Source organism: Scaptodrosophila lebanonensis, unplaced genomic scaffold (assembly GCF_003285725.1).
Source record: "Scaptodrosophila lebanonensis strain 11010-0011.00,11010-0021.00 unplaced genomic scaffold, SlebRS2 tig00000043-arrow-pilon, whole genome shotgun sequence".
Lineage (NCBI taxonomy): Eukaryota > Metazoa > Arthropoda > Insecta > Diptera > Drosophilidae > Scaptodrosophila > Scaptodrosophila lebanonensis.
Window position 1 is genome coordinate 13,027,656 of NW_022060545.1, and position 23,433 is coordinate 13,051,088.

Genomic DNA, 23,433 nt, shown 5'->3' on the forward strand with positions numbered 1-23,433 from the left:
CACACACACGCATGGGAGATTCGAAAACCATTTGTAAACTATTTTTACAGTTTTCGTAGATTTTGTGTAAATAAAGCACCACGTACACACACATAAATATGTATATATACGCAGTGCCAAGTTGGTAGCAAAACGTTTTCTTCTATTTTTTTTTCTGAAACGTCGGGCCGCAAATTTTGTACCCTGACAGACACAGTCACTCACACAAACACAGCCACTCACACAGACACAGCGAATTTGGCCAGGCACAGTGAAAACGTTTTTTATGCGGTAAAACGCATATTCACGAATCGAATTTCATTATTAATCAAAAAAGGATGGACTGGAACACATTTTGTGCATATTTGTATTAAGAATTTGTGTTAATTTATACCCCAATTTGAACAAATGAAAATTTTCACGACCAGCCATACGTACCACACGACACAGCACAACGCCGACAACACTTTTCAGTGTTGCATAACGTAATAAGCTTAAATGGGAAGTGAAATCGCTGCATAATTAAACAATGCACTTCAATCATTATCTGAGCATAATTAATTCAATTATAAAACGCATTTAAAAAAATTAATTTGAAAAACAATGCCGGCGTGGATACCAGAATGCGTGCAGCACTGCAACACTGGGCTTTCAGCCCTGGTAACAGACACTGCGTCTTAAAGGCAACTCTGTGCCTGCACATTTAGCCGAAAATCGAAATTTCACAATCGCGGACCCCAAGTTCGTAATAAATAAAAGAGTTTTTTCTATATTTTTATTAAAAAAAAACCGAACGACGTCCTACTACATGAGTCGGCCGATTTCAGTAGTTCGAGAAAACCCAGTAGCTTATACAAAATTGACATAGCAATAAGTATCATTAGCTAGCAGAGGCAAACCAAGTGCAAGAACAGCGCCTCGTCGTTAAATAACCTAAAGAGAAAAGTCTCCGCCGCACCTCCGCCCGCAGCCCACAAGAGAAAAAAGAAAACATAGGCAACGCGCACAGGCAACAGACTTGAAGAAAACACGTACACGATGGCTTTCCGGCTAATGAGTACGGCAAAAGCGATGAGTGGCTTGATGAGACGCACCTACATGAGCGGCCCGTTGGGAAAACCGGTAAGGAGGGCGCCAATAATGTTTAGCAATATTTGGGAAAAGTTATGAAATTATTGGTTATTTAACAGGTGTATCGCGGAGCTAGCGTCCAATCACTTGCAGTTGAAATCCCGCCCCTGCTACGCTACATTGTGGAACAGTTTCAGTTGTTCTGCAAAAAGCCGCCAAAGGGTTTCGAAAAGTACTTCGAGGCTGGAGGAAAATCGGCGACGCCCAAAGGCGCAGCGGCCGAGTCAAAACCTACACCATCCAATGGGGCCGGTAGCAAATCGGCTCCCGGCAGCACAAGTAGTAAATCTTCCCCGCCCAAGTCCAAGACCAGCTCGGCAGCCGAAAACAAATCGGATTGGAATTTCGGCATGTTCAGCAATAGTACAAGACCCGGCGCCGGTCGGGGCACAGGTCCACCAGGTCGACCCATTGGCGAGGGAAGTGGTGGTGATCGAGAGAGGTGGATTCTATTGGGCGCCATTGGCGCTGTGGTGCTGGTTGGTTCGTTTGCCTTCTTCGAAATGGGCTACAAGGAGATCTCATGGAAGGAGTTCGTCAACAGGTGTGAGCCGAGCGCTGCTTTATTGAGTCACGATTTCATAAATGCCACAGAATATATTATGTAATCGCCTAACATCGCATTTTGTTTGCTCTTTCTATTTTCGTTCCATTTACCCTCGCATTGCTGTGCAGCTATCTGACCAAAGGTATCGTGGAGAAGCTGGAAGTGGTTAACAAAAAGTGGGTCCGTGTTCGTCTGCTGCCCAGCAGCGGACAAGGCAGTGGCGTCCTGTGGTTCAATATTGGCAGCGTGGACTCGTTCGAGCGCAATTTGGAGACGGCACAAACAGAATTGGGAACAGAGTCTATCAACTTTGTGCCCGTCATCTATCGGAATGAGGTAGAGGCTTCCAGTCTGACGGGCCTACTTCCAACGCTCCTGATCATCGGCTTTCTCGTCTATATGATGAGAAAATCTGCGGATATGATGGGCGCTGGACGTGGACGCAAGGGTGGCGGTCTATTTGGCGGTGTCATGCAGTCCACAGCGAAGCTAATCAATCCCACGGAAATTGGCGTGGGCTTCAAGTGAGTAAAAGCATGATATTTAGTAACTTATGTAATCAATACGAAATGGAGCCGAAGATCGTCAGAGTAGTCTGAATCCTATTCTTAGGTTTAGTTCCGGTTAGTTTTGAATTGAAATATAAATATTCGAGTGATTCTTTATTTTGGAAATGGCATTTTAATTAGACAGGTACTCTTATAATAAAGTAAAGGATTCCTTAAAGCATAGAATTTGAACAAGGCATTCGAGTTTTAAAATCATCATTATTTAGTAGTTTCTTTAACTGTTAACCATTTTTTTTAACATTCTGTTGAATAAAGCTTCTTAGCTTGAACGACGGCAACCATTTAAAGGAGTAGAAAAACTATTAGTACACTCTCAATATTAAAAAAAATAAATATTAGTCGTTGGGATTCTTCATTAGGTTCGGGCTAAGCCTCCATTTAAATATAAAAAATTTTTTAGTTATTTGGTTTTTAGAGTTGGGAAAATTTTTAATGTGTTTGACGATTTCTTATATTGTATTAAAATATTTGGTTTAGGATAATACAATGAAGGACTGTGGATTGAGAAGAAAAATTATATGTTTTAAGAAGAAATTCGGATTGGCTTTAAATGTTAAATTTTAGGTTTATCAAAAATAAAATTATTTTAATACCAGATTGATTTCATGTTCTCTTGCAGAGATGTTGCCGGCTGCGAGGAGGCTAAAATCGAGATCATGGAGTTTGTCAACTTTTTGAAGAATCCACAACAATACATTGATTTGGGCGCCAAAATACCGAAGGGCGCTATGTTGACTGGTCCGCCGGGCACTGGCAAAACGCTGCTGGCCAAGGCAACGGCAGGCGAAGCTAATGTGCCTTTCATAACCGTTTCGGGTTCCGAGTTCCTGGAGATGTTTGTGGGCGTGGGACCGTCGCGTGTGCGTGATATGTTCGCCATGGCACGAAAACATGCGCCCTGCATTCTGTTTATCGATGAGATCGATGCTGTGGGCAGGAAGCGTGGCGGCAAAACCTTTGGCGGTCACTCGGAGCAGGAGAACACACTGAATCAGTTACTAGTCGAAATGGATGGCTTTAATACGACAACGAATGTGGTGGTGCTGGCGGCCACAAATCGTGTGGATATATTGGATAAGGCGCTGATGCGACCGGGTCGCTTCGATCGTCAAATTTACGTGCCTGCACCGGACATTAAAGGACGTGCGAGCATTTTCAAAGTGCACTTGGGATCGCTGAAAACGGATCTGGATAAGAACGATTTGTCTCGCAAAATGGCGGCCCTAACACCCGGCTTTACAGGAGCCGATATAGCCAATGTGTGCAATGAGGCCGCCCTTATTGCCGCTCGTGATTCCAAGGACTCGATTGTGCTGAAACATTTCGAGCAAGCCATTGAGCGTGTGATTGCGGGCATGGAGAAGAAGACAAATGTGCTGGCGCCCGAAGAGAAACGCACTGTGGCTCATCATGAGGCTGGCCATGCCGTGGCTGGCTGGTTTCTGGAACATGCCGATCCACTGCTCAAGGTTTCCATCATACCACGCGGCAAGGGCTTGGGCTATGCACAATATCTGCCCAAGGACCACTATCTGCTCTCCAAGGAGCAACTATTCGATCGCATGTGCATGACTTTGGGCGGTCGTGTAGCCGAAGAGCTGTTCTTCAACCGCATCACGACCGGCGCCCAGGATGATCTGAAGAAGATCACCGACATTGCCTATTCGCAAGTGGTGCGCTTTGGCATGAACGAAAAGGTGGGGCAGGTTAGCTTCGATGTGGGCCAGAGCGGTGACCCCATATTCTCGAAACCCTATTCCGAGGACACCGCACAACTGATCGACTCCGAGGTGCGGCAAATAATCAAATGTGCCCATAATGCCACAACAGATCTGCTGACACAACACAAGGAGGATGTGCGACGTGTAGCCGAGCGATTATTGCAGAATGAGGTGCTGAGTCGTGACGATATGATTGAATTGCTAGGACCACGTCCCTTCAAGGAGAAGTCCACGTATGAGGAGTTCGTCGAGGGTACCGGCTCCTTTGAGGAGGACACCACATTACCTGAGGGCCTCAAGAGCTGGAACAAGGAGAAGGAGCGAACAGCACCCACAGATACCACATCCCCACCAAAGCCTGTGCCCGCTAGTTAAATCAATCGCGTCGGGCCAATCTGTTTGTTGTTCTAGAGTAGTAGTCACAGTCATAAAGTAATTGTTTTTAGCGCGCGGAGCTCAGCTCAGCTCCCTGTGTGGGGTTTGTGCGCTCAAGAGTATTTTTGAGTTTTTTGGCGATCTAAATTAGACGTGTGCTTAAATTCAAACCAAAAGAGAGTTGAACAGTTTTTATTCTTTTGGAAATGGAAAAAAATTTGCAATGTGTTCTCCATGCGTCACATTTAAGACCTTCCTTTTTTGCCTAATTTTAAGATCAGATAGTGAGAGCAGCTGACTAGCAAGAAGACGTTGGGCAAAGCCAGGCATTAAGCGATGCCAAAATTTGCCGTATTTCATAGTCAAAAATAAACAACTCACTGAAATCAAATTAAAAACGTACTCATTAGCGTTGTTTCACACTAGAATAATCATTAAATATATGGAGATGGGAATAATGCTATGCCTGATGATGATGCTGATCTTTTCTGGAGTTGGAGAATCAATGGAATGCTGTGCTGAACACAGTTTGCTTGCTGTTTTAGTCGATCCATGTACATATATCACCAGAGACGGAGGTCCATGTAGTGGCGAAAACAACAGCATGTGGTGTGAAACGATCGAGATGGTGGATAGAATTTGAAACGAAATTTCAGAATCTTATTTCGAAAAATATAATCCTAAAGAAGCTTATTGCGATTGGAATTCCTTCATGCATTCATGTTGAGGGTCGTAGTCGATCCGCTTAAGAGTGTAAATTTGTGGATCCATGACGACCAAGGACATCAACTGATGAACTAGATGTGAAACAAATCAAACAATTGGTGCTCCAAAAGCGTCAATTGGATCAGTCAGCAGCATTTTAAAAGAGAGTTTAATGTCAAATCTCGATTTCGCCAAACACTTCTAAGAAATTCGGGACAGGCTCTAGAACTAGCGTATTATCCCCTCCAGTATTTATACCATGGTAGTACTTAACCCCATTTTTTTGCTGTGGAAGAAGTCATCAATAAATAAATTCCATATTCATAAATCAAAACATCTGATTTGTGATTTTCTCTGGCGTGTTGTGGAACTTGGGCATAATACGACTAGAGTCAAGTTTAATTCCTAACAGTGTAAGCTTTGAAAGCTTTTGTCAACAGCGCTCTTAAATGCTGTCAACAAATGCGCTCTTAAACAATCTGGCTTGCTCTCCCTACATTTTGCGGAGCATTTAGCAGCGCTCTCTCATTCTCCTGCATCTCTGCTCTCTGACATGCCGCTTATCACTTATCAGCTGGTGCAACCGGCACCAGTGTGTAATGCAATAGGCCGTCAGCAGAGCTTTGCTCAGTGAAGCCACCGACCTCCCCAGGAACACCCATCGCCACCCATCGCCCACTCTTTCACTCTGTTGGGGCTGACTACGACAACAACTACTACTACTACTACTACAATTGCAGCTGGCTGCGTGCTACTGTGACCGTTGTTGTTGTTGTTGTTGTTGTTGTTGCTGGTGTTGCTGCTGCTGCCCGTTGCCGTTCGTTTAGTGTGTGTTTTGGCTTTAGCTACAACGCGCTGGCTGCCCGTGGCCGTGTCTCAGTGTCGTCTTGTTGGTTGTCGCGTTCGTATGCGCGCACAAATCGCAGCAGCAGCAGAAGCAGCAACAATAACAACAACAGCAGTAGCAATAGCAGCAACTACAAATTATTCCCAAACAATTTCAATGCAGTGAAGTGCGTGCAACGACAACAATATACATATATGTTTATATATCTATATATACTATACATAAATATAGAAAAACAACCGCATACAACCGCAACAAATGATTTGTTTATTTGCCCAATAGGCCCGGCCCCACATATTGTCAATGCAATTGGCGATTATATAAAAAGTGCGCGTTGTGCGGTGCAGCATGTGGCATTCAATTCTAATTACAAACAACGACAAACAAAATGTAAAATCTACGTTCGTGTGCCGAGTGTATGTGTGTGTCTGAGAGTGCCAGAGTGATTTGTTTTTAGGCCAAGTGTTTGTTTTTGCGCGCTGCCGGAAATAAATAAAAGCGACGCTGCAACATCAACAGCAAATTGCAACAGCAAGAACAACAATAACAACAACAGCAATAATAATGCCCTACCTACATACGCCCTCCACACGCTTAAGAAAAATGCAACTGTAGCTTTTGTTTAAAGCTTAACTTAAAACACGGTTCGCACACATTTCGTTGCGGCTGAGTAGCTATTTGTGGAAATTTGGTTTTTCAATGTTTTCCCGCCGGCCGGCCGGAATCAAAAAGCAACACCAATAACCATAACAAAGGCACGACAATAGAAAGAACCATGTTATCTAAAGCTTAACTATATTGCCGACTTTTCCAAAAGTTCGTTCTTCGACCGTTTCTTAAGAAAGGGCTCCTTTCAAATTCAAAAATTAATATTGGTATAACATCTGAGTGCTTGTTTTTGTGTTTACACTACAGTTATAAACAAATGAAATATTTAAATTTGTTAGTCGCATAATTATGATCAAACATGTTTAATGGCAAGCTTCTCGATCAAATCAATTTTGATTCTTTCGATGGGGCTTGAAAGTACTATATAATGTTTTGTTGTTATTCTGATTGGATTCGAGATAATTGGTTTGATTCCATTTGTGAATTTTAAGATTTCAAGGTGATTAGTTCAAAAAAAACCGTTCAAAAAACTACAAAATCTTATTTTACAACATATTTTCTAATTTTAGCAACAGCTCGTTCACTTTTTTCTTCTAAATTTAAAATCGAATCTATGTAGTACTAAAATGAACAACAATTTGCTTTCGTAATTATCCAAAACGTCAGAAAGCTTGTACTTTATTTTTAAATCCTGCAATGACGTTTCTATAATTTGAATTCAAAATAGTATTTCTGTTCTTTTTGTAACAAACATGTGATTTGCAACAGTGTTATAATTTGTTGGCACTTAAATATTTACTCTATTTGAAATCAGTTTATAGTGAGTAATATATTAAAAGTAATATGTATGTTGCTGTTGAAATTATTACAGTTTTTTTTTAAAAACTTGAATGAAAACTGAAAAGACGTGAGCTTTCAATCGAATTCTTTTGTGAGTGCATTGATCGATTGTCATTTAAATGGCATACATACATACCTACTTACTCACTCTCCCTTTCGCACCGTCTCTTTCTAACCCTTTCGTCGATCAGTTTTCTTTTGAGTTGTGCCTCATTTCGGTTCGTTTTGCCAATTGTCGCAATTGGCGGGTCACGTGTATATGCAACGTCGCCAGTTAACTTCTGCTCTCTTTGTAACGGTGTATTGTTGTTTTTGTGGGTGTGTGTTTGTGAAAGCTTGCATGCTGTGCGCTATTATAGCCATTGCACTTGTTGTTGTTGGCGCTGCCCGTTGTTATTGAGGGAGTCAACACTGTTTGGCCCCCCGAATTGCGACTTGCATGCGACGTTGTTTGGCGCTCTTCTCATGTAAGAGTGAGAGTATGTATGTATGTGTAGGTGTGTTTGTGTGTGGGAAAGATCAAGGCGACAACAACAATAATAATAAGTAGAAGTAACAGGGCAATAACAACAAAACAAGCCATAAAAACATATTTCGTCGTTTTGATTTTAGTTGTAATTGCATCAATAAAGTGGTTATTGGGTTAGTTTCGTTTTGTTTGGTTGCCAGATTTGATGGAGAGAAAAAGTAACTGAAGGCAGATGAGTGGTTTGAGAGCGCAGAGAGGGGACTTACGAAAATGTACTTGCTCTCAAAGGGTTAATGGACACTCAACATTTTTCAGTTTGTTGCAATATTAACTTTAACGGGTTGGTTAGAATTGCTAGAATTTAAATAATGTTAAATAGTATATGTATATTCGAATTGGAATTGGACGTATGTCCGTTAATGTCTGACTTAATATAAGTTTTATAAATTGAAGCAATATGAAAATATTCTGAAATATATTATAAAGATTCATTAATTAGATTATTAGTGTTTGACTTATTAAAAAAGTTTAGGCTTAGTTCTAAAGATTAAGATTAAACAAATATAAAGTTGTGTTGACATAAGATATTATGTGAAATAAATTTTAAAATATAAAACAAATTAAAAAACAGCCATTTAATAAATTTGTATACACCAATACTGAAGAGTGGGTATCCTCTGGAACTAAAAAGTTCACTCAACTCAATACCAAATTAGATGAAAAAATTAAAGATAGCTAATCAAACATAAACTAAAGAAGCCATTTCTTAAAACGATAAAATAAAACTACAATTTGTCATCTAGTATATATGTATGTATGTGTTATGTAGTATATATGAACTTTAATTAAATTGCAATAAAAATGGAAGCTTTACAGCTATTCTAAAAATGTTCAATAGCAACAACTACAAGTCATGAGAAGCGCAGAGAAGCGACCGCAGTAAAAATGTATTGGCTAGAAAAAATTGCAATAAAACATTGTCAAGAAATTCCTCGTGCTGAAAAGCTACGTAGTCGTAGGGCATAAAGCGTGCGCCTCACGTGCCGCATTCTCTCCTCACCTCCCACTCCTCCCACTTTTCGCCAGTGTTTTGCAGTTTTGCATTTTACGACTGTTTCGTTTCGAATGATTGCACTTTACGGTGCGCAATTGTGAGATTTGGTTTAAAAAACTTACAATTTCTGCCTCTACTTTATGTATTATGTGTGTGTGTGTGTGCGGCGACTTCATTAACGGACAACATGTTGATTTAATAAACAACAACCAACAACAAACCACAACCAATAAACAACACAGTTTTATTTTGCGATATGTAAAATGATGCCTTTAATCCAAATACAAAACATCAAGTTAACGCAACGTTTCTAAAATTCGAAACCAAAATTCAAAACGAGTATAAACATTTATAACCAAACGTGGCCTGCAAAACGAAGCAACAACAACCCAGAAATGTGATTCAAAGTGCGCAATGTAAGAAAATACTTAAGCCATTGTGTTTAATTCTAAATAAAACAAAAAACCAGCAAATAAGAAGAAAAAAAATTAATAAAAAATACATGAAATTCCCAAACAAAACAAATCACAACAAATCCAATTCCAAATAAAACAAAAAAAGGACGGGAGCGAGGGAAAAAGTGAATCAAAAGCCAGGCAAATGGCAATCATCTACGTAGAAGCGTTTGCGTCAAGTAGCGAACTAGCAGCCGTCGTCAATGATTAAAGAAAGGATAGATTGATAGCACGTCATCATCGCCATTGCCGTCGTCTAGCTTATGCTCTAGTTAGTTTAGACACCCGCGCTAGGACGACACCCAATGCCAAACACAATTAGAGCACCAACAACAACAGCAACAACTATAGAGTAGACATCAGCCAATAGCCAACAGTCTCAACATACTTCTCGTAGTACCCATACAGTGCAGCTGGAGACCCGGTCAACACCATGGATATCAAGATTGAGCAGCAACAGCAGCAGCAGCAGCAACAACAACAGCAACAGCAGCAGCAGCAGCAGCAACAAACAGAGCTGGGACCGCTCTCGCCCTCAGAGGTGCCCAATGATCCTGGGTAAGTGTACGTGTACGTGTAAGTGTAAGTGTAAGTGTGCACTGACAAAAAGGCACTCGACAATCTCACAAAAACTTTATTTGAAACTCGTTTTGGCCGATGACAGGCGTTTTCGTCATATAAAATCGTCATTTATCAATCAACAGCATGTTCGGCCTGCCATTGATTTGGCTTCCGATTCTAAATGCTGCACTCAGAGAAATACAATTTCCAGATTTTGAAATTTTCGCAATTCCAATACACGTGATATCTCCCATCAATTTAGGAATTTACTCTAAAGTACGGTCACACATGGAAATAATTTGCATGTCGCTTTGAAAAGTATTTTGTTGTAGGAGAAAAACTGCATTTGAGTATAGAATTTTTAAAAGTTTTAATGAAAATAACAAAATTTTAATTTGCGTGCAAATTATTTGATTGTCTGACCGTAACTTTAGAATGAATTCCTAAATTGATGGGCGATATCGAGTGTCCCAGTGCCTTGTTTTATATCCACAACCACTTTCTTTTTGCTAAAATATGTTAAGATCTTAGAAGATATATTTGGAAATTTGAAAATTGTATTTGAATTTTGAACTTAGGTATCATTTTCATAGACATGATTATTTTATCTCATTAAGTGGTTGAGAAGAAAGTGGACAGAACGTATTTTTAAGACACTCTCAATGCAGTTACATTTCAATCGCCATTCTTGTTATGCGAAAGCGTAATTGAGAGCCTTTGGATTGGCATAATTATACTCAAGAGATGTTTATTATTTATTGAATTCACAAATATATTAATGTTTTGCTTGGGCCATGATCAGATAGGCAGATAATGTAGAGGATTCATTTTTAAAGGCAATCTTAATGCAGTAGCATTTCAATCGACATTTGAAAATGTAATTGAGAGCCTTTGGATTGGCATAATTATACTCAAGAGATGTTTATTTTTTATTGAATTCACAAATATATTAATGTTTCGCTTGGGCTATGGTCAGACAGGCAGATAATGGAGGGAATATGATTTTAAATACAATCTTAAAGCAGTTACATTTCAATCGACATTTGAAAGCGTAATTTAGAGCTTTAGAATTGGCTCAACAGCACAATTATACTCAAGAGATGTTTAACATTTATTGATATGACAAATATGAATGTTTCGCTTGGGGTATGGTCAGACAGACAGATAATTTGCACAACAAATGGTTTCCTTTGGAAACTTCGCCCCGATAAAGTAGAAGGTGTGTTTTTATGAACATCGAATTTCTGCAAAATGTTTTGCCTGTCCAAAGCCTTAGATTTGATATCGTTTTGCATTTTGAAAAGTTTTTTAGCAATCAGCTTAAGGACCTAGTTTTTTTCTGCGTGTGCGTGTATGTTTGGGTGTGCTTAGAGTTGACATTGTTGAGCGGGCATTAATTGTTTTAGTTTTAAGTTGTCATTATTGAAGTTAAGTTGCCCGAACGCCCACACAGTTGTTGACAGAAAGTTTTCTATGTCAATGACAACGTGCCAGTCAACAGGCCCAGATGAGCTGCCCTCCTGATGGTGAGACGCCGAGACGGATAGCGGGAGAGCCAGACGGTTCCCCCTTTAGGTCCTGCATCAGCGCCTCGCAGCAAACTAATTAGAAAACAATTTGCTAAGGACATCAAAATTCAATTAAAGCCATTGAGTTTAGTGCAATGCAGTTTGGTTTCCCTGTCTGCCCATTGGCTACAGTTTATTATGCTCTCTGGCTATTCAATCTATCCAACTACTAGTACTACGAGTATCTCTGTAAGCGTTTATGCGCTTATGCGTTTTGGCTTTGGCTTTGGGCTGAAATGGGTTAAGTTGTGATTGCGGTGTCATATGCAGCAGATTAATAGGAGAGCTGCATTGCTGATAATTTGCATTGGATGCTTGGGACGTCTCATGGCCGAGACTAAGAGATAATAACGATGCCAGAGGTCGGTCGAGACAAGCAAAATGCAGCTGGTGAGGAAAGTGCAAAGATGCCAGAAATTGGCTGTGTGGTCTCAGTAGGACGGCATTTTAAAATAACTTTGAATGAATAGTTGAACAGGAAATAAGTAGCTAAGGTGCAAAGTTTAAATAACAATGGCTAGAGCAGTGTAGACTCTTTTTCACGTGTGTTTGTTGTGTTCATTGTGTTGCCATATGGTCTTCGTCTTTAATTTTCAGTGCATATTAGTGTCTAGGACCTTCGAGTAGTTACTAAGGTAAGCCCCTGGGCTGTACAGACTACATAAATATAGTAATTTGTATTAATACATTAGTTTTGAGATTAGTTGATAATTAAAAGTGCGAGTTAAGTCGATAATTTGAAGTCTTAGAATTTAATTCATTCTACAACAATGTGAAAACTAAGATCTACTAAACTAAAATTCGCATATGCATCAAAATCCATCCACCATATCTTTTGCATGACATCTGGTATAATAAAATATCACTTGTACATTTAGAAAATAAAGTTGAGCGCAAAATATATAGCTTCAATTATAGCTTGGCTTTACAATTTTGCAAAATAAAGTTGCCAATTTTAAAGGGAATTAGTATAACATGCCTAACACGACCTGACCTGATCAACTCTGGACATCAAAAGAACTATTACGTTATGGTTTTATTTAACACTATTCCTCATTTTCTTGGGTTAGTAGATATACGTCAAAGATACTCTGATTATCCAGATCCTTTTTAAGAATTAGATATTTATTTTTAAATTAAATTTGAACAAGTTATTTGCCCAACGACAATGTAAATAAAATACTGCTCCCTCCAAAACCAAATACTCTCAACTACCTCTTTTAACTAAGCAGGTATTATTTTCTTAGATAATTCAAAGGTTTAGGTTCTAATATATATATATATATATATATATATATATATATATATATATATATATATATATATATATATATATATATATATATATATACTATTATTTATAAAAATGATTCGAAAATTTTTTGTATTTGAAAGCTGTTCCCATTTCAATCTGGTCCGGTTCTAATAATGTCATCCATGAGAAAACTACCCTAAACAAACCTCATTTAGTCCAAATAGCTGAAAGTTCTATTCTTGAACAGGATGCTGTTACTGCAGAACCATACTCGAAAGAATATGCCACTTTTAATTGCCTCACTGTTTTAGATCCGAAGTCGGTTTTCTGTTTGTTAAAACTTTACTTTTTCAATACAACTAGAGACTAGAACTTCATTTGAACTGAACTTTTGTTCCTCGTAAAAATCAAATTACGTTTGGTTATCGTTTTTTGTGGCCATTTTGCCATTTTTTTTTTTTTTTTTATTTAGCTGAAGTATGACTTCTGGCTATTTGATAAATTAAAAAGACTACTCCGAGGACACCGCTTTGAAACGATTTAGGAGATTCGAAACGAATCGAAGATGGTTATCCAGAAAAGGATTGGAAAAGCGTTGACATATGCCCCATTGCATTCGAAAGGGATTAAGTCGATTCTAATGAACAATTTAATTATAATAAATAGTGCAGGTCATATAAGCATTAAGTAGGTAGTATTTTTTTAGTGTTTGAACGATTTCATAGTACTTGTATGTGCAAGGGCCATCATTCTCCCGTTGCTAGTCCACTGAGAAGAGTCGAAATGCTGTGTAGAGTACAGTTTCCTCTGGTGATCGACGTTCCACTCCATTTTCAGTTACCGGTGCATCAGCGCCCACAAGTGGATTTTTTTCTGGCTTCCATTTGGCTTCCATTGCCATATGGCCGACGACGAAGTCGTCGCAAGCCATTGAACACACAGAGCCTATAAATTATACAGTCCACGGCATGTATCTATTATCGAAGCGCTGCAAATTGTATAACCTCAACAAATTTCACCACTTCAACGGGAAAAGTCAAGAAATGGGCAAAAGCATGCAGCTTTTCTTGTCTATTTTGCATTAGAGATGTGGCATAAACAAAAATAGGCACGCCATTTTAGCGTGCATCCTCAACTGGCGGTGAAAGACTACCGGAAAAAAAATGGATCACCTGCTCGCTCGACGTCGGCGCAGACGATGTCGCCGTCAGCTTCAGCTTCAGCGTCAGCGTCAACGCGGCAGGTGCAACACATGCCACAAGACTGCCATGTCTGCCATTTCTGGCGGTGCAAATGTGAAATGCAGCACCTAGCTAGTTGGCGAATGCATAAATCGTGAATTAATGCAAAATACCTTTTGATGACGTTTGAAGATACAACCTGAAGAAATGCGGCAACATACATAGTTCATGTGAACATACACTATCAAGCATTCGAATAGAATTCAATTAAAAACTAAAAATATGAACGTCGGAAATGCGTAAAGAGTCAAAACACAAATATATAACAATGGGGCAGGAATCCCACAATGGGAGATTGCTCCTGAGTAGGCATTCGGCTGGAATCACGCCGCATCAATCATGATGGAAGCATGATTCCAACCTAAATTAAGGTTAACTATTTAAAAAAAAAAAAAAAAAAAAAAAAAAAAAATATATATATATATATATATATATATATATATATATATATATATATATAATATATAACAATAGCAACGATAATAATGTGTACAAAGAATGCTCTCCTATATACAAATAAATATACATGCTATTCTTTTATATCATGTACCTAAAGGGTAAAATGGAGGATATACTTCTTCTTCGACGTTACATGATTCGACTGTCTTGTGTAGTTTAACTCTTAATGTACAGGATACAATATTGTTAAATAATAATTGATCCCATATTTCAGGCTTCAGGAATAAAACCAAGGTTAAAGTATTATTTTTTTGATTTTTCTGAGAGTATACAAACTATTTTTGAAGTGGATCAGTTTCATACAAACTTTGGAGCCTGTTTTCCCCTTTTGAAGCTCGAATTTTCCAAAACCACCTTCACTATGAAGAGATATTTGAATCCAAATTTCAGCTTCATAGCTTTTCCCGTTTGGGTTTTGCGTTGATCATTAATCAAACAGTCAGCACAAACTGTTTTATATATAGAGTTACTTGGGCTTAATAAATTTAAAATTAGGGAAATTATTAAAGAATTACTTCTTTGCAAGGTTTGCCAGAGAAACTCTAAGAAACTCTTAAGCTTATGTCTAAAATAGAATTTAGTTTTGAACAAAAATTATAAATATCATATTTTTAACGAGCATGTTATAAAATGACTAAATTAAATGAATTAAAAAATGTAATTGAATAAAATAAACGCAATTCAGGGAAAATTCAGAAAATATGCACCTTATTGTAGATTTTATAGATTCGCATTTTCGTTTGGAATACCTTCACAAAATGAATCGATTACCGATCTGAAATTGTTCGAAAAACAGACAACAGAATGTATGATTCATGCAATACAATTCAAAACAAAAGGTTATACTGTATGTGTATGTATGTACTTGTATATTTGCAGTTTGTAAAACATCTGGCTGGGCTAATAAATATAATCGAACTGTAATTGCAAAAGTTTCAATTAAAAAACTTTATTGCCTCAGTTCGAATTTGTTGTAATGCCGAATCGATTTGCATTCCCAAAACTTTGTCATCGAGTACGAAGCATGAATACCGTCTCCATTTGTCTCAAGTCAAGTGCACTATAGTGTAAATAGTATATATACCTTTGTATGTCTGTATATATTCATACATACATATATGTGGCTGGCTATATGTGGCTCTTGAGCAATTGCAAGTATCAGAAAATGAGCGAAAAACATACAATTCCATTCACAGTTTTGCTTGCAGCGGCGATCGCTACGGCTCAGTAAGTCTGGCCGACCGACCAACCGCACTGCCAACCGACGGACCACCACTTTATAAATCTTTTGAAGGGCCAGAAAGATTTACTGGCAACCAGTCCCGCGCCAAATGCAAAATGCGGCAAAGTAAATAAACACACAAAGGCGAAAAAGACACACGCGTACAAACAACAACATAGAAATAACTAAATAAATGCCCTGCTATTAATACAATTCACTTTGCCAATTTATTTTTAGTGGACTAAGTAAAAAAAAAAAACAAAAAACAAAAAACAAAAACAACACAAATCCAAAAAACTTAAAAAAAACCACAAATTTTAAATAGCAACAAAAATGAGATACGACAGAGGCAGCGAGTTGGCTTCGACAATTATCCATTAGAACCGACACACGGCCCGAAATTCGTGCGCTGTTCTCGTCTCGCGTCTGTTCTGGTCACCAACACCACCTCCAGCAGTGGCAGTGGCAGTTGCTGCTGCTGTTGCAGTTGCACTCACCGCTGCCTCATTTAATGTGCCCCAAAACTGCGGCGGTCGCTGCAATTGCAAATGCAATTGCACTCGCTGCTCTTTTCATAATTGTTGTCGTTTTGTTCTTGTCTCTTCGCGTTCTGTCTGTCTGTCCGTCCGTCTGTCTGTCTGTCCATGCCTATTGCTATGCCAATGCCCGTGTAATTGTGGCTTTGTTACGTTTCGTAAATTGATTCATTGTACATGGGACCTGTTGTTGTTGTTGTTGTTGCTGTGCTTGTCCCCATGCTGTAATTGCTTCCAAATGATTTTGTTCTAATGTGTGAGTAAAAATGTGTATGTGTGTGTGTGTGTGTCGTATGGCAAGCATTTTGCTTGTAACTATCGTCAGTCTATCCACTTAGTCTGTCAATCTGTCCGTCTGTCAATAGCCTTTATTTTGTATTCATAATGAGACCAGCGGCAATTTTCCTGGGAGCTAAGTAATTGGGCGGCCACATTAGCTAAATATGTATTCCAGCTTTATTCAAAACCCTCACAAATCAGATTTAAAACGGCGGTCTAGAATCTAGACTGAATGCACATAAACCACCGTCTCGAATCATAGCTGAAATTTCAAGTTAGAAAACCTTAAGCTCTGACCACATATGCAAATAATTTGCATACAAATTTATTGTATTTCTAAAGTAGGTTTTGAAAAGTAAATCCCAAAGTACGAGTAAGTTATTGTATAAGAAAATTTCACTTCAATGTAGAATTGTTATTATGAAATACTTGTAACATTCGGCAGATTTGCGAGCAAACTATTTGCCTGAATTCTACAAGCGCGCTTTAAAATTGTCTTCATCAAAGCATTAGACTCTTTTCACTGTGTCTTACAACAGAACTTTATTCCTCCATGGAACCATTCCGCCGAAACTAGATATTCTATCTCATCTCGTTTTAAATTAGGCGCACGAGAGATGGAGGTATTGCGAACCCGACATGAAATCCATCTGTGGGCAGCACAGTACCAGTACCAAGAAGACATTTTTGGAGAATTTTTCTATTTAGGAAAACTTCCTATGCAGATTCAAAATCCTAATTGGTTCCTGCACAACTCAATTAGAACTCCATTAGAATATTTATTGCATAGTTTACATTTGGAAGAATGATTTATTTTGCAATATAAAGTTGCTATTTAGTAGAAGAGCATAACGCTCACAGCAGTTGCCATTATCGAAGATACAGAAACGTTAATGGGATTATTGAAGAGAGATTTGAAGAGCGGCATTACGAAAGGCTGTAAAAAGATAAATACCAGTTACAATTATATATTTGGGAATAAATAGCTTTTTTCAACTCACGGCATTGAATCGATCCATGCTGATCCAGTCGTTTGTAAATCGAGGAACAACATCTTTTATGCTATTCTTATATGTTTCTCGCTCCAGTATCGATAAAATTGTCGTCTGCAAGATTATTCTTGTATAAATATTTTCTTTTCAATTCAGTACATGCAATCATTGTTGTTAGGCATGAAGAACCTTGAGAAAATCGAATTGATAAATGTCCTCCGCTCAGATAAGCTTCATTGGATTGTTGAAGTGTCCGGGAATATTCCAGATCTGATGACTTCTGCCAAGAAGAATACTTGAATCAACTCAATGACTATTGAACACCCTGTTTAATAGTTAATGAGCTGAACTGAAGAAACTTGAATCCTATTTAAGTGCGATGATAAAGAAAATGGACTAGTGCTTGTTGCCTCCCCAAACAGACCACAGGCCGAGCACTTTTTGGATATATGGAAGTTGGCACACAACCTTTGTACTCCTTCCTTTAATCAATAAATCGTGACGTATTAACTAGAGCATGTGTCTGGAATTCTTGAAGCGTTCGCTGTTGAAAGAATTTTAAGCTTGGATTCGTACGATTGTTAATTAGTTCAAACAGGTAGACTTACCGATTTGAAAGGGTGTCTAATGTTTAAGCTTCACGACCGAAAGAACAGTAGGAAGTGTTACTTCCTGAGTTGGAGTTCCTGCACTAACCATTTCGATGCGTTTTAGTTTGACTTAAAATACAAATTTCTAAACAACTTACCACAAATTCAGTTGTGTTTAATATGAGTATAAGTTTTTGGCTATAAACTGGCTTACAAATACAAAATATTTTTTTATTATTTTTACAAATTTACAAATCGTGTGTTTTGTTCGACGGCTACGAAAGGAATGAATATGTTTTAAATATTTCTCTGGATATTAAAATGACATGAAATTCTTACACTTGCTATGTCGACATTTGTTTTACAAATTGTTTACAACTTCGTTTGCTTGATTTTAAAATAGTAGGCTATTCCAATCTTTTCAATTGTTATCAATGTTTTTTGATCAATATTGCATATGTATACAAAAAAAACATTTTTAATTGTAGAAATCTCTGTCTGTAATGTTTCTTGCGATTTATTTACGGTATTTTACCTTTACCTTATTTATTGATTTATATTTTAAAACACAATATTTATACAAATGTGTATATTTGTATTTATTTATAAGTGCTTTAATGTAATTATGTATAAAAATTTGATTCTACACGTGTGAGAGGCGCGAGAGCTGATTTACAGTTATGCTTTTTGATTATTTGCCTTTCCTTTTGCATTCTTTAAGAGAGCATTCTGCACGCAGCTGCAATGCGAGGCTTAGTTTTTCTCGACCTGTTGAACGCGTCGCGCCGTTGGACATTGGAGTTGCCGAGAACTCCAAGAAAATGTATATTTAATAGTTTAAATATTAGTAAAATATGTGTACATATAGTAGTATTAAGTCGTGAGCGAAGTTTAAAAAATATGTGTTTATTAATGCGAAAACGCCGCTCGAATAACGTGCTGTATACATACATACATACATATTTATCTATGTGTGTATGTATGTATGTGTGTTCGTGATTTCGAATTAGTTGCGCAGTGCCTCAATTTTTGTTTTGTTTTTTAAGTGGTTATAATTGTGATTGAAATAATTAAAGTTTTTCAATTTTGAAATGTATGTAAATGTAAGTACGCCCTGGTTCATGTTTGATGACTTCAGAGTAAATATTTTTTCTTTTCAAATTACTTACCGCGTGGGTTCATATTTGCGTGTATGCTTGTGCGTGTAACATGTATTTATGTATGTACATATGTATATACATAAGTCTTTCAATTGGCCCTCATATTAGCAGACAAGTTGTCACCATAACGTAACATAGGCACAAAATAAGAAAGAAGGAAACTTAATTTAAATTTCTAACTTGGCTACTTTTGTGTTTTGAGTGAGTTCTATGAAAATGTACATCCTTTCCCAACTTCTTCGGCTCTAAATCTTGATATTAGAAATGTTGTTTAAGCCTTCTACTTACATTATGACCGTGCACTTTTAAATGTCACATGCATACTTTTGAAGAATTTATCAACACTGCTTAAACGGCTGCTGTTGTTCTGCAGAGCCTCTGTTAATTAACAGCAACAGTTGTCAGATGCCATATTTGTAAGCAAGTTGTTTAAGTAATTAATGAATATCGGTTACAAGTTAAGATAAGGAAGGGTGCTGTTTTCTTAAATTTTATTTTACTCCACTTACTTGTACTTACAATTTTTTGCGAAACTCTTAAAAATGGCGCGCTCTTATTACGAGTTTCTTGAGTGCTCGCTTAGCGCACGTGCATTAGTTGTTGCCAATAAATCATTTTTTTATTCACATTCAAGTGTATAAGGTTTCATAATTAACCGTAAGTTATCTTAAATTGTTACGTGTTCCGTTTTCGACGCTCTTCACAAATGTCCCGGCTGTTTGGGTTGCATAGCAGGCAGCTTCAAACTGTCGAATGTGATGGAAATTGAAATTGCATTTTAGATTCCAATTTAAAACCACACAAACATTAGAGTACAATCTGAAGCTTACTTAGAGTCTACAAAAACTTCATTTCACCCAATTGACATTATCAAAATTCAATTTATAATCTTTTGGCCATGCACACACACAAACACACGAACACACACACAGGCAGGAGCATACACTTTGGCACACCATTTGCGAAACTTTTCATTTGCTTTAGTTGCACTTTTAAGTAAACAGTTCGATTAAAATGGCGCAACTTGACAGCGCGCAACGAGATTTTAGAGTAAAGTGCAGGAGAAGCAAATGGAGCACAATACTTAGCCTAAAAGTACAGATATATTTCTCTTTTCAAATCAATGCAAGGTAAAAGTTTTGCGTTGCCTTTGCTAAATGCAGTCATAACTTTTGGCAGCTAAAAAGAAAATATAACTAAAAATAAGAACTAAATTGTTGGTTAGGAAGTGTATGTAAGCCGCCATTAGAGAATGACTGGGGTAAAATTTTATTGGTGCCCGTTTGCCGCCTACGCGGCGTATGTTATGCAATATAAGTAAGACGATAAAAGTGCAAAAAGGAAAAGCTGTGCAAAAAGTTTTGCTTGCTATCTGCGGCTAAGCAATGTATCGTCGTCTGCGGCGCCGCCACCGTTATTGTCGGCCATGGAAGTGGTTCCGGGGTGGTAGAGCCGGTGCCGGGGGTGGTGGCGTACACAATGCATCCTTTGAACCGCAAAGTGCAGAGCCACAATACCGCATAGCTCAACCAATTCCACACACGATACACTTAAAATGCAATTTTTCTCAACAATTCTTAATGTTAATGAGATACTTGTTATTGAAATGATATCGAAGAATTTGTTGTTTGTTTTAAGAATCGTGGAAAATCCCGTTTTCTATCCAGAAGATTTTTCCGGTACAGCATTGCTTCTACTGTTGTGAAAAATACATACATAACAAATGGGGTATATCAAAAAATCAAAGTAACAAAACCAAAGTTAAATAAAAGAAATGCGGACAGTAAGCTATTACCAAGAAAGAGATTTCTTATGATATTCCGATACTTCTCCAGAATAAGTTCCTAAATGTCCCTCATTTGAAGTAGGGTCTTTGGGTATACGTTCGTTTCGTCTTGCTCTCGGAGCTTAAAAACTTTTTTTTATTGAAGTTAAATTAAAAAGCTGCTCTGCCAGGCTACAAAAAAAAAAAAAACTAGAAATGTGCGGGAGTTGAGTCTATCGGACAGGTGCATCGTTCTGTGCAACAAAACCTAAAGTTTCTAATTTGCATTTTTCAAGAACTTTAGTAATGGTGCAGTTTGGAGTCAGGTGCGTTAGAATCTATAAATGTGGTAAAGCGACTTTTTTTATGAGTGTACACTACACTACCCTCATTCCCATATAGGCGCGCGCTATTCATTATAAATTGCATGTACTGGTAATTGTGTTTGTGTTTGGTACAAAACGGTGCAGCAGAATTGCTTTAAATGAGCCAAGCCGAACGAAGCGTATCCCAATTTAGGCTCTGAGCTCTCTGCCAGCGCTGATGACGCTGCCTCTGCTCCAGACGCAGTCGCCGGTCCGCGGCTCGTATTTAGCTTTCCGCACGATTAAATCGATGCAACTGTAAAGTTCTTTTTCTATTACGCTTTTTCGTGCACATTCGCATTACGCACACACACACACACACATACTCCCTTCTATCCTAACACAGAAGAACACACACACCCACCCGCTATATCATCGCAAAACTATCTCTGTGGGTGCTGCCACATAAAACATTGCCTGGCGTATCATCTATGGCTCTGCCGCACTGCTTGGCCAACATTTAAGCGCTCCTGCTTCACTCTTTCTACGTCCCCTCCCTACTCACATCTTTTGATTCTGCTGGCGCTGTTGCTGCTCCTCCATAATGGCGGCTTCGTATTTAGCTTTAGTCTAGCTTTTGTCTGTCTGCCCTCCTATCATCAGTCGTCCAATGTGGCTCGTTCGTCGTTCCTTGTTTGTGCTCTGTTTTGCGTGTTCTCATATGCCCGCCCGGCCATCATCTACCATTGCTAACTGAAGGTGCTGGCCCATCCCCCCACCAATCCCCCATTGCACTCACAGCCATACTTCAACACTCCACCGACGCTTTCACACACTCACAACGCTTTGTCTGGCTGTCTTGAATGTCTCAGACAATTGTCGGCAACATATTTATGCTTTAGCATGCGTCGCTCGCTTTCTATGAGTGTGAATGCATTTGTCTGTATACATATATGTGTGTTTGTGTGCGTGTGTGTGTGTGCTTAGTTTTTAGTTTTAGTTTTGTCCAGGCGAACGAAAGGTTGTAACCACTAAGCAATTGCAACAGCTTTGCTGCTTGTTGTGTTGCCACATTTTGATGATGTTGTTGATAGCCCGCATATGATGGCATCTCAGTTGCATGGCACTGGCATGGGGGACGCCTTTACTGCCATAAGGAAATTGAAAAATTACTCCTCGTTATCCCCTAATGCATCTTAAAACGTTGAGCACTTCAAACGGAATCAGCCTAAAAAGTATTTAGAGACAGCCTCGACTGTCTGCTCCTGCTGTTATAGCTATTAAAAAGGAGTATCGTTCATATGTACTATAGACATATTTGCTTCAAAAGGATACTTCTTTTCTCGCAATAATTAAGCGAGGTCTTCAGTGCATTATATAAATGATATGTTCATTTTCCGAATTATTTAATATTGAACGCAGTCTGAATGCATTCGTTTTATTTAAGTAAGTAGTAGCGTTCTTACTAAGGCAACCAAATAATGTTATAAATTCATTAATTCATTTCATATTTTTTGTTCGAATATGTTTTTTAAAAGTTTAAATTATATCTTTTTTTATTTTTATGTCTACATACAAAAATACAGCCTCCTCCAATACTACCAATTATAAATCCATTTTTAAACAAAATTATTAAATACATGTATGTTGATCCTAATAATTTGCAGAATAAGGAAGAAATTCGAACTTCCATTGATTTTGCCAAGTAGGATAACGGATGTCTGAACTGGTGCATTGTTTTGAAAAAATAAATAAAAATTTTTCCAAGTGCGTCACAAAAAAATGCTTTCGCCTTCTTTGGAGCCTAATTTTTTATTTTGCTGTAATGGAAAGGTGTTTATTGTGTTGTGTTGTGAAATATCGCTAAACACTTAATTGAAACATTCTGACGACATTGTTTTTCTCCCAGTGTAAGCAAACGCAGCACTTCACTTGCTCACAGCTTTCTCATCTCTCATCGATATGCGATGTTAAGGACTTTTTGGAATGCCTACCAATTCAGCTATCTCCCATACTTTCAGTGGGCGATCATCCATTTCATTTGGATCGTCTTGGCTGCTAAAGAGTAGAATTTAGCTCATGAATTGGATGTGCTGACTAATATCTATAGTACATACCCGAATTTATATATACACTAGCAGGTATTGCCCGTCTTAACCCGGCTCAATATAATGTTTCCAATTGTATTTATTTTGTGTG

General features: G+C 38.2%; 2 protein-coding genes and 1 long non-coding RNA gene across 8 annotated transcripts in view; 2 read left to right on the forward strand and 1 right to left on the reverse strand.

The window, feature by feature from the left end:
- The first annotated feature begins 475 nt into the window (after positions 1-475).
- LOC115622664 (AFG3-like protein 2) lies at positions 476-4,724 on the forward strand. The gene is made up of 4 exons (XM_030516677.1): positions 476-1,101; positions 1,170-1,654; positions 1,786-2,181; positions 2,846-4,724. Exons 1-4 carry the CDS (start codon positions 1,018-1,020, stop codon positions 4,320-4,322), a joined length of 2,442 nt encoding a protein of 813 aa, XP_030372537.1. The 5' UTR covers positions 476-1,017; the 3' UTR covers positions 4,323-4,724.
- Positions 4,725-9,114: 4,390 nt separating this feature from the next.
- LOC115622168 (RNA-binding protein Musashi homolog Rbp6) overlaps positions 9,115-23,433 on the forward strand; it is a 271,381-nt gene continuing 257,062 nt past the window's right edge. For 2 of the 5 annotated variants that reach the window (XR_003995327.1, XM_030516044.1), the window contains exon 1: positions 9,121-9,859. Coding sequence is in view for 4 of the 5 variants with exons in the window: in XM_030516044.1 (XP_030371904.1) it covers positions 9,735-9,859 (125 nt within the window). In the remaining variant the exon portion in view is untranslated. Of the gene's footprint in view, positions 9,860-23,433 lie in introns of all 5 variants that reach the window. The other 3 variants (XM_030516043.1, XM_030516045.1, XM_030516046.1) reach the window with 3 other exon arrangements.
- Positions 17,182-18,275, reverse strand: LOC115622172. Of its 2 annotated transcripts, none has more exons than XR_003995328.1 (4): positions 18,163-18,275; positions 18,023-18,105; positions 17,424-17,958; positions 17,182-17,359 (listed from the first exon to the last, which is right to left on the reverse strand). It is a non-coding gene; the product is annotated as an uncharacterized LOC115622172 (long non-coding RNA). The 2 variants fall into 2 exon arrangements; XR_003995329.1 differs by having other exon boundaries at positions 18,023-18,100; positions 18,163-18,262.

What these genes read in the sequence shown, in the direction of transcription:
- LOC115622664 (XM_030516677.1), top strand. Translation starts at nt 1,018, where the DNA reads ATGGCTTTCCGGCTAATGAGTACGGCAAAAGCGATGAGTGGCTTGATG. An exon ending in TGGAAGGAGTTCGTCAACAG is followed by an intron (nt 1,655 to 1,785) that starts GTGTGAGCCGAG and finishes ATTGCTGTGCAG; the next exon opens with CTATCTGACCAAAGGTATCG. An exon ending in GAAATTGGCGTGGGCTTCAA is followed by an intron (nt 2,182 to 2,845) that starts GTGAGTAAAAGC and finishes GTTCTCTTGCAG; the next exon opens with AGATGTTGCCGGCTGCGAGG.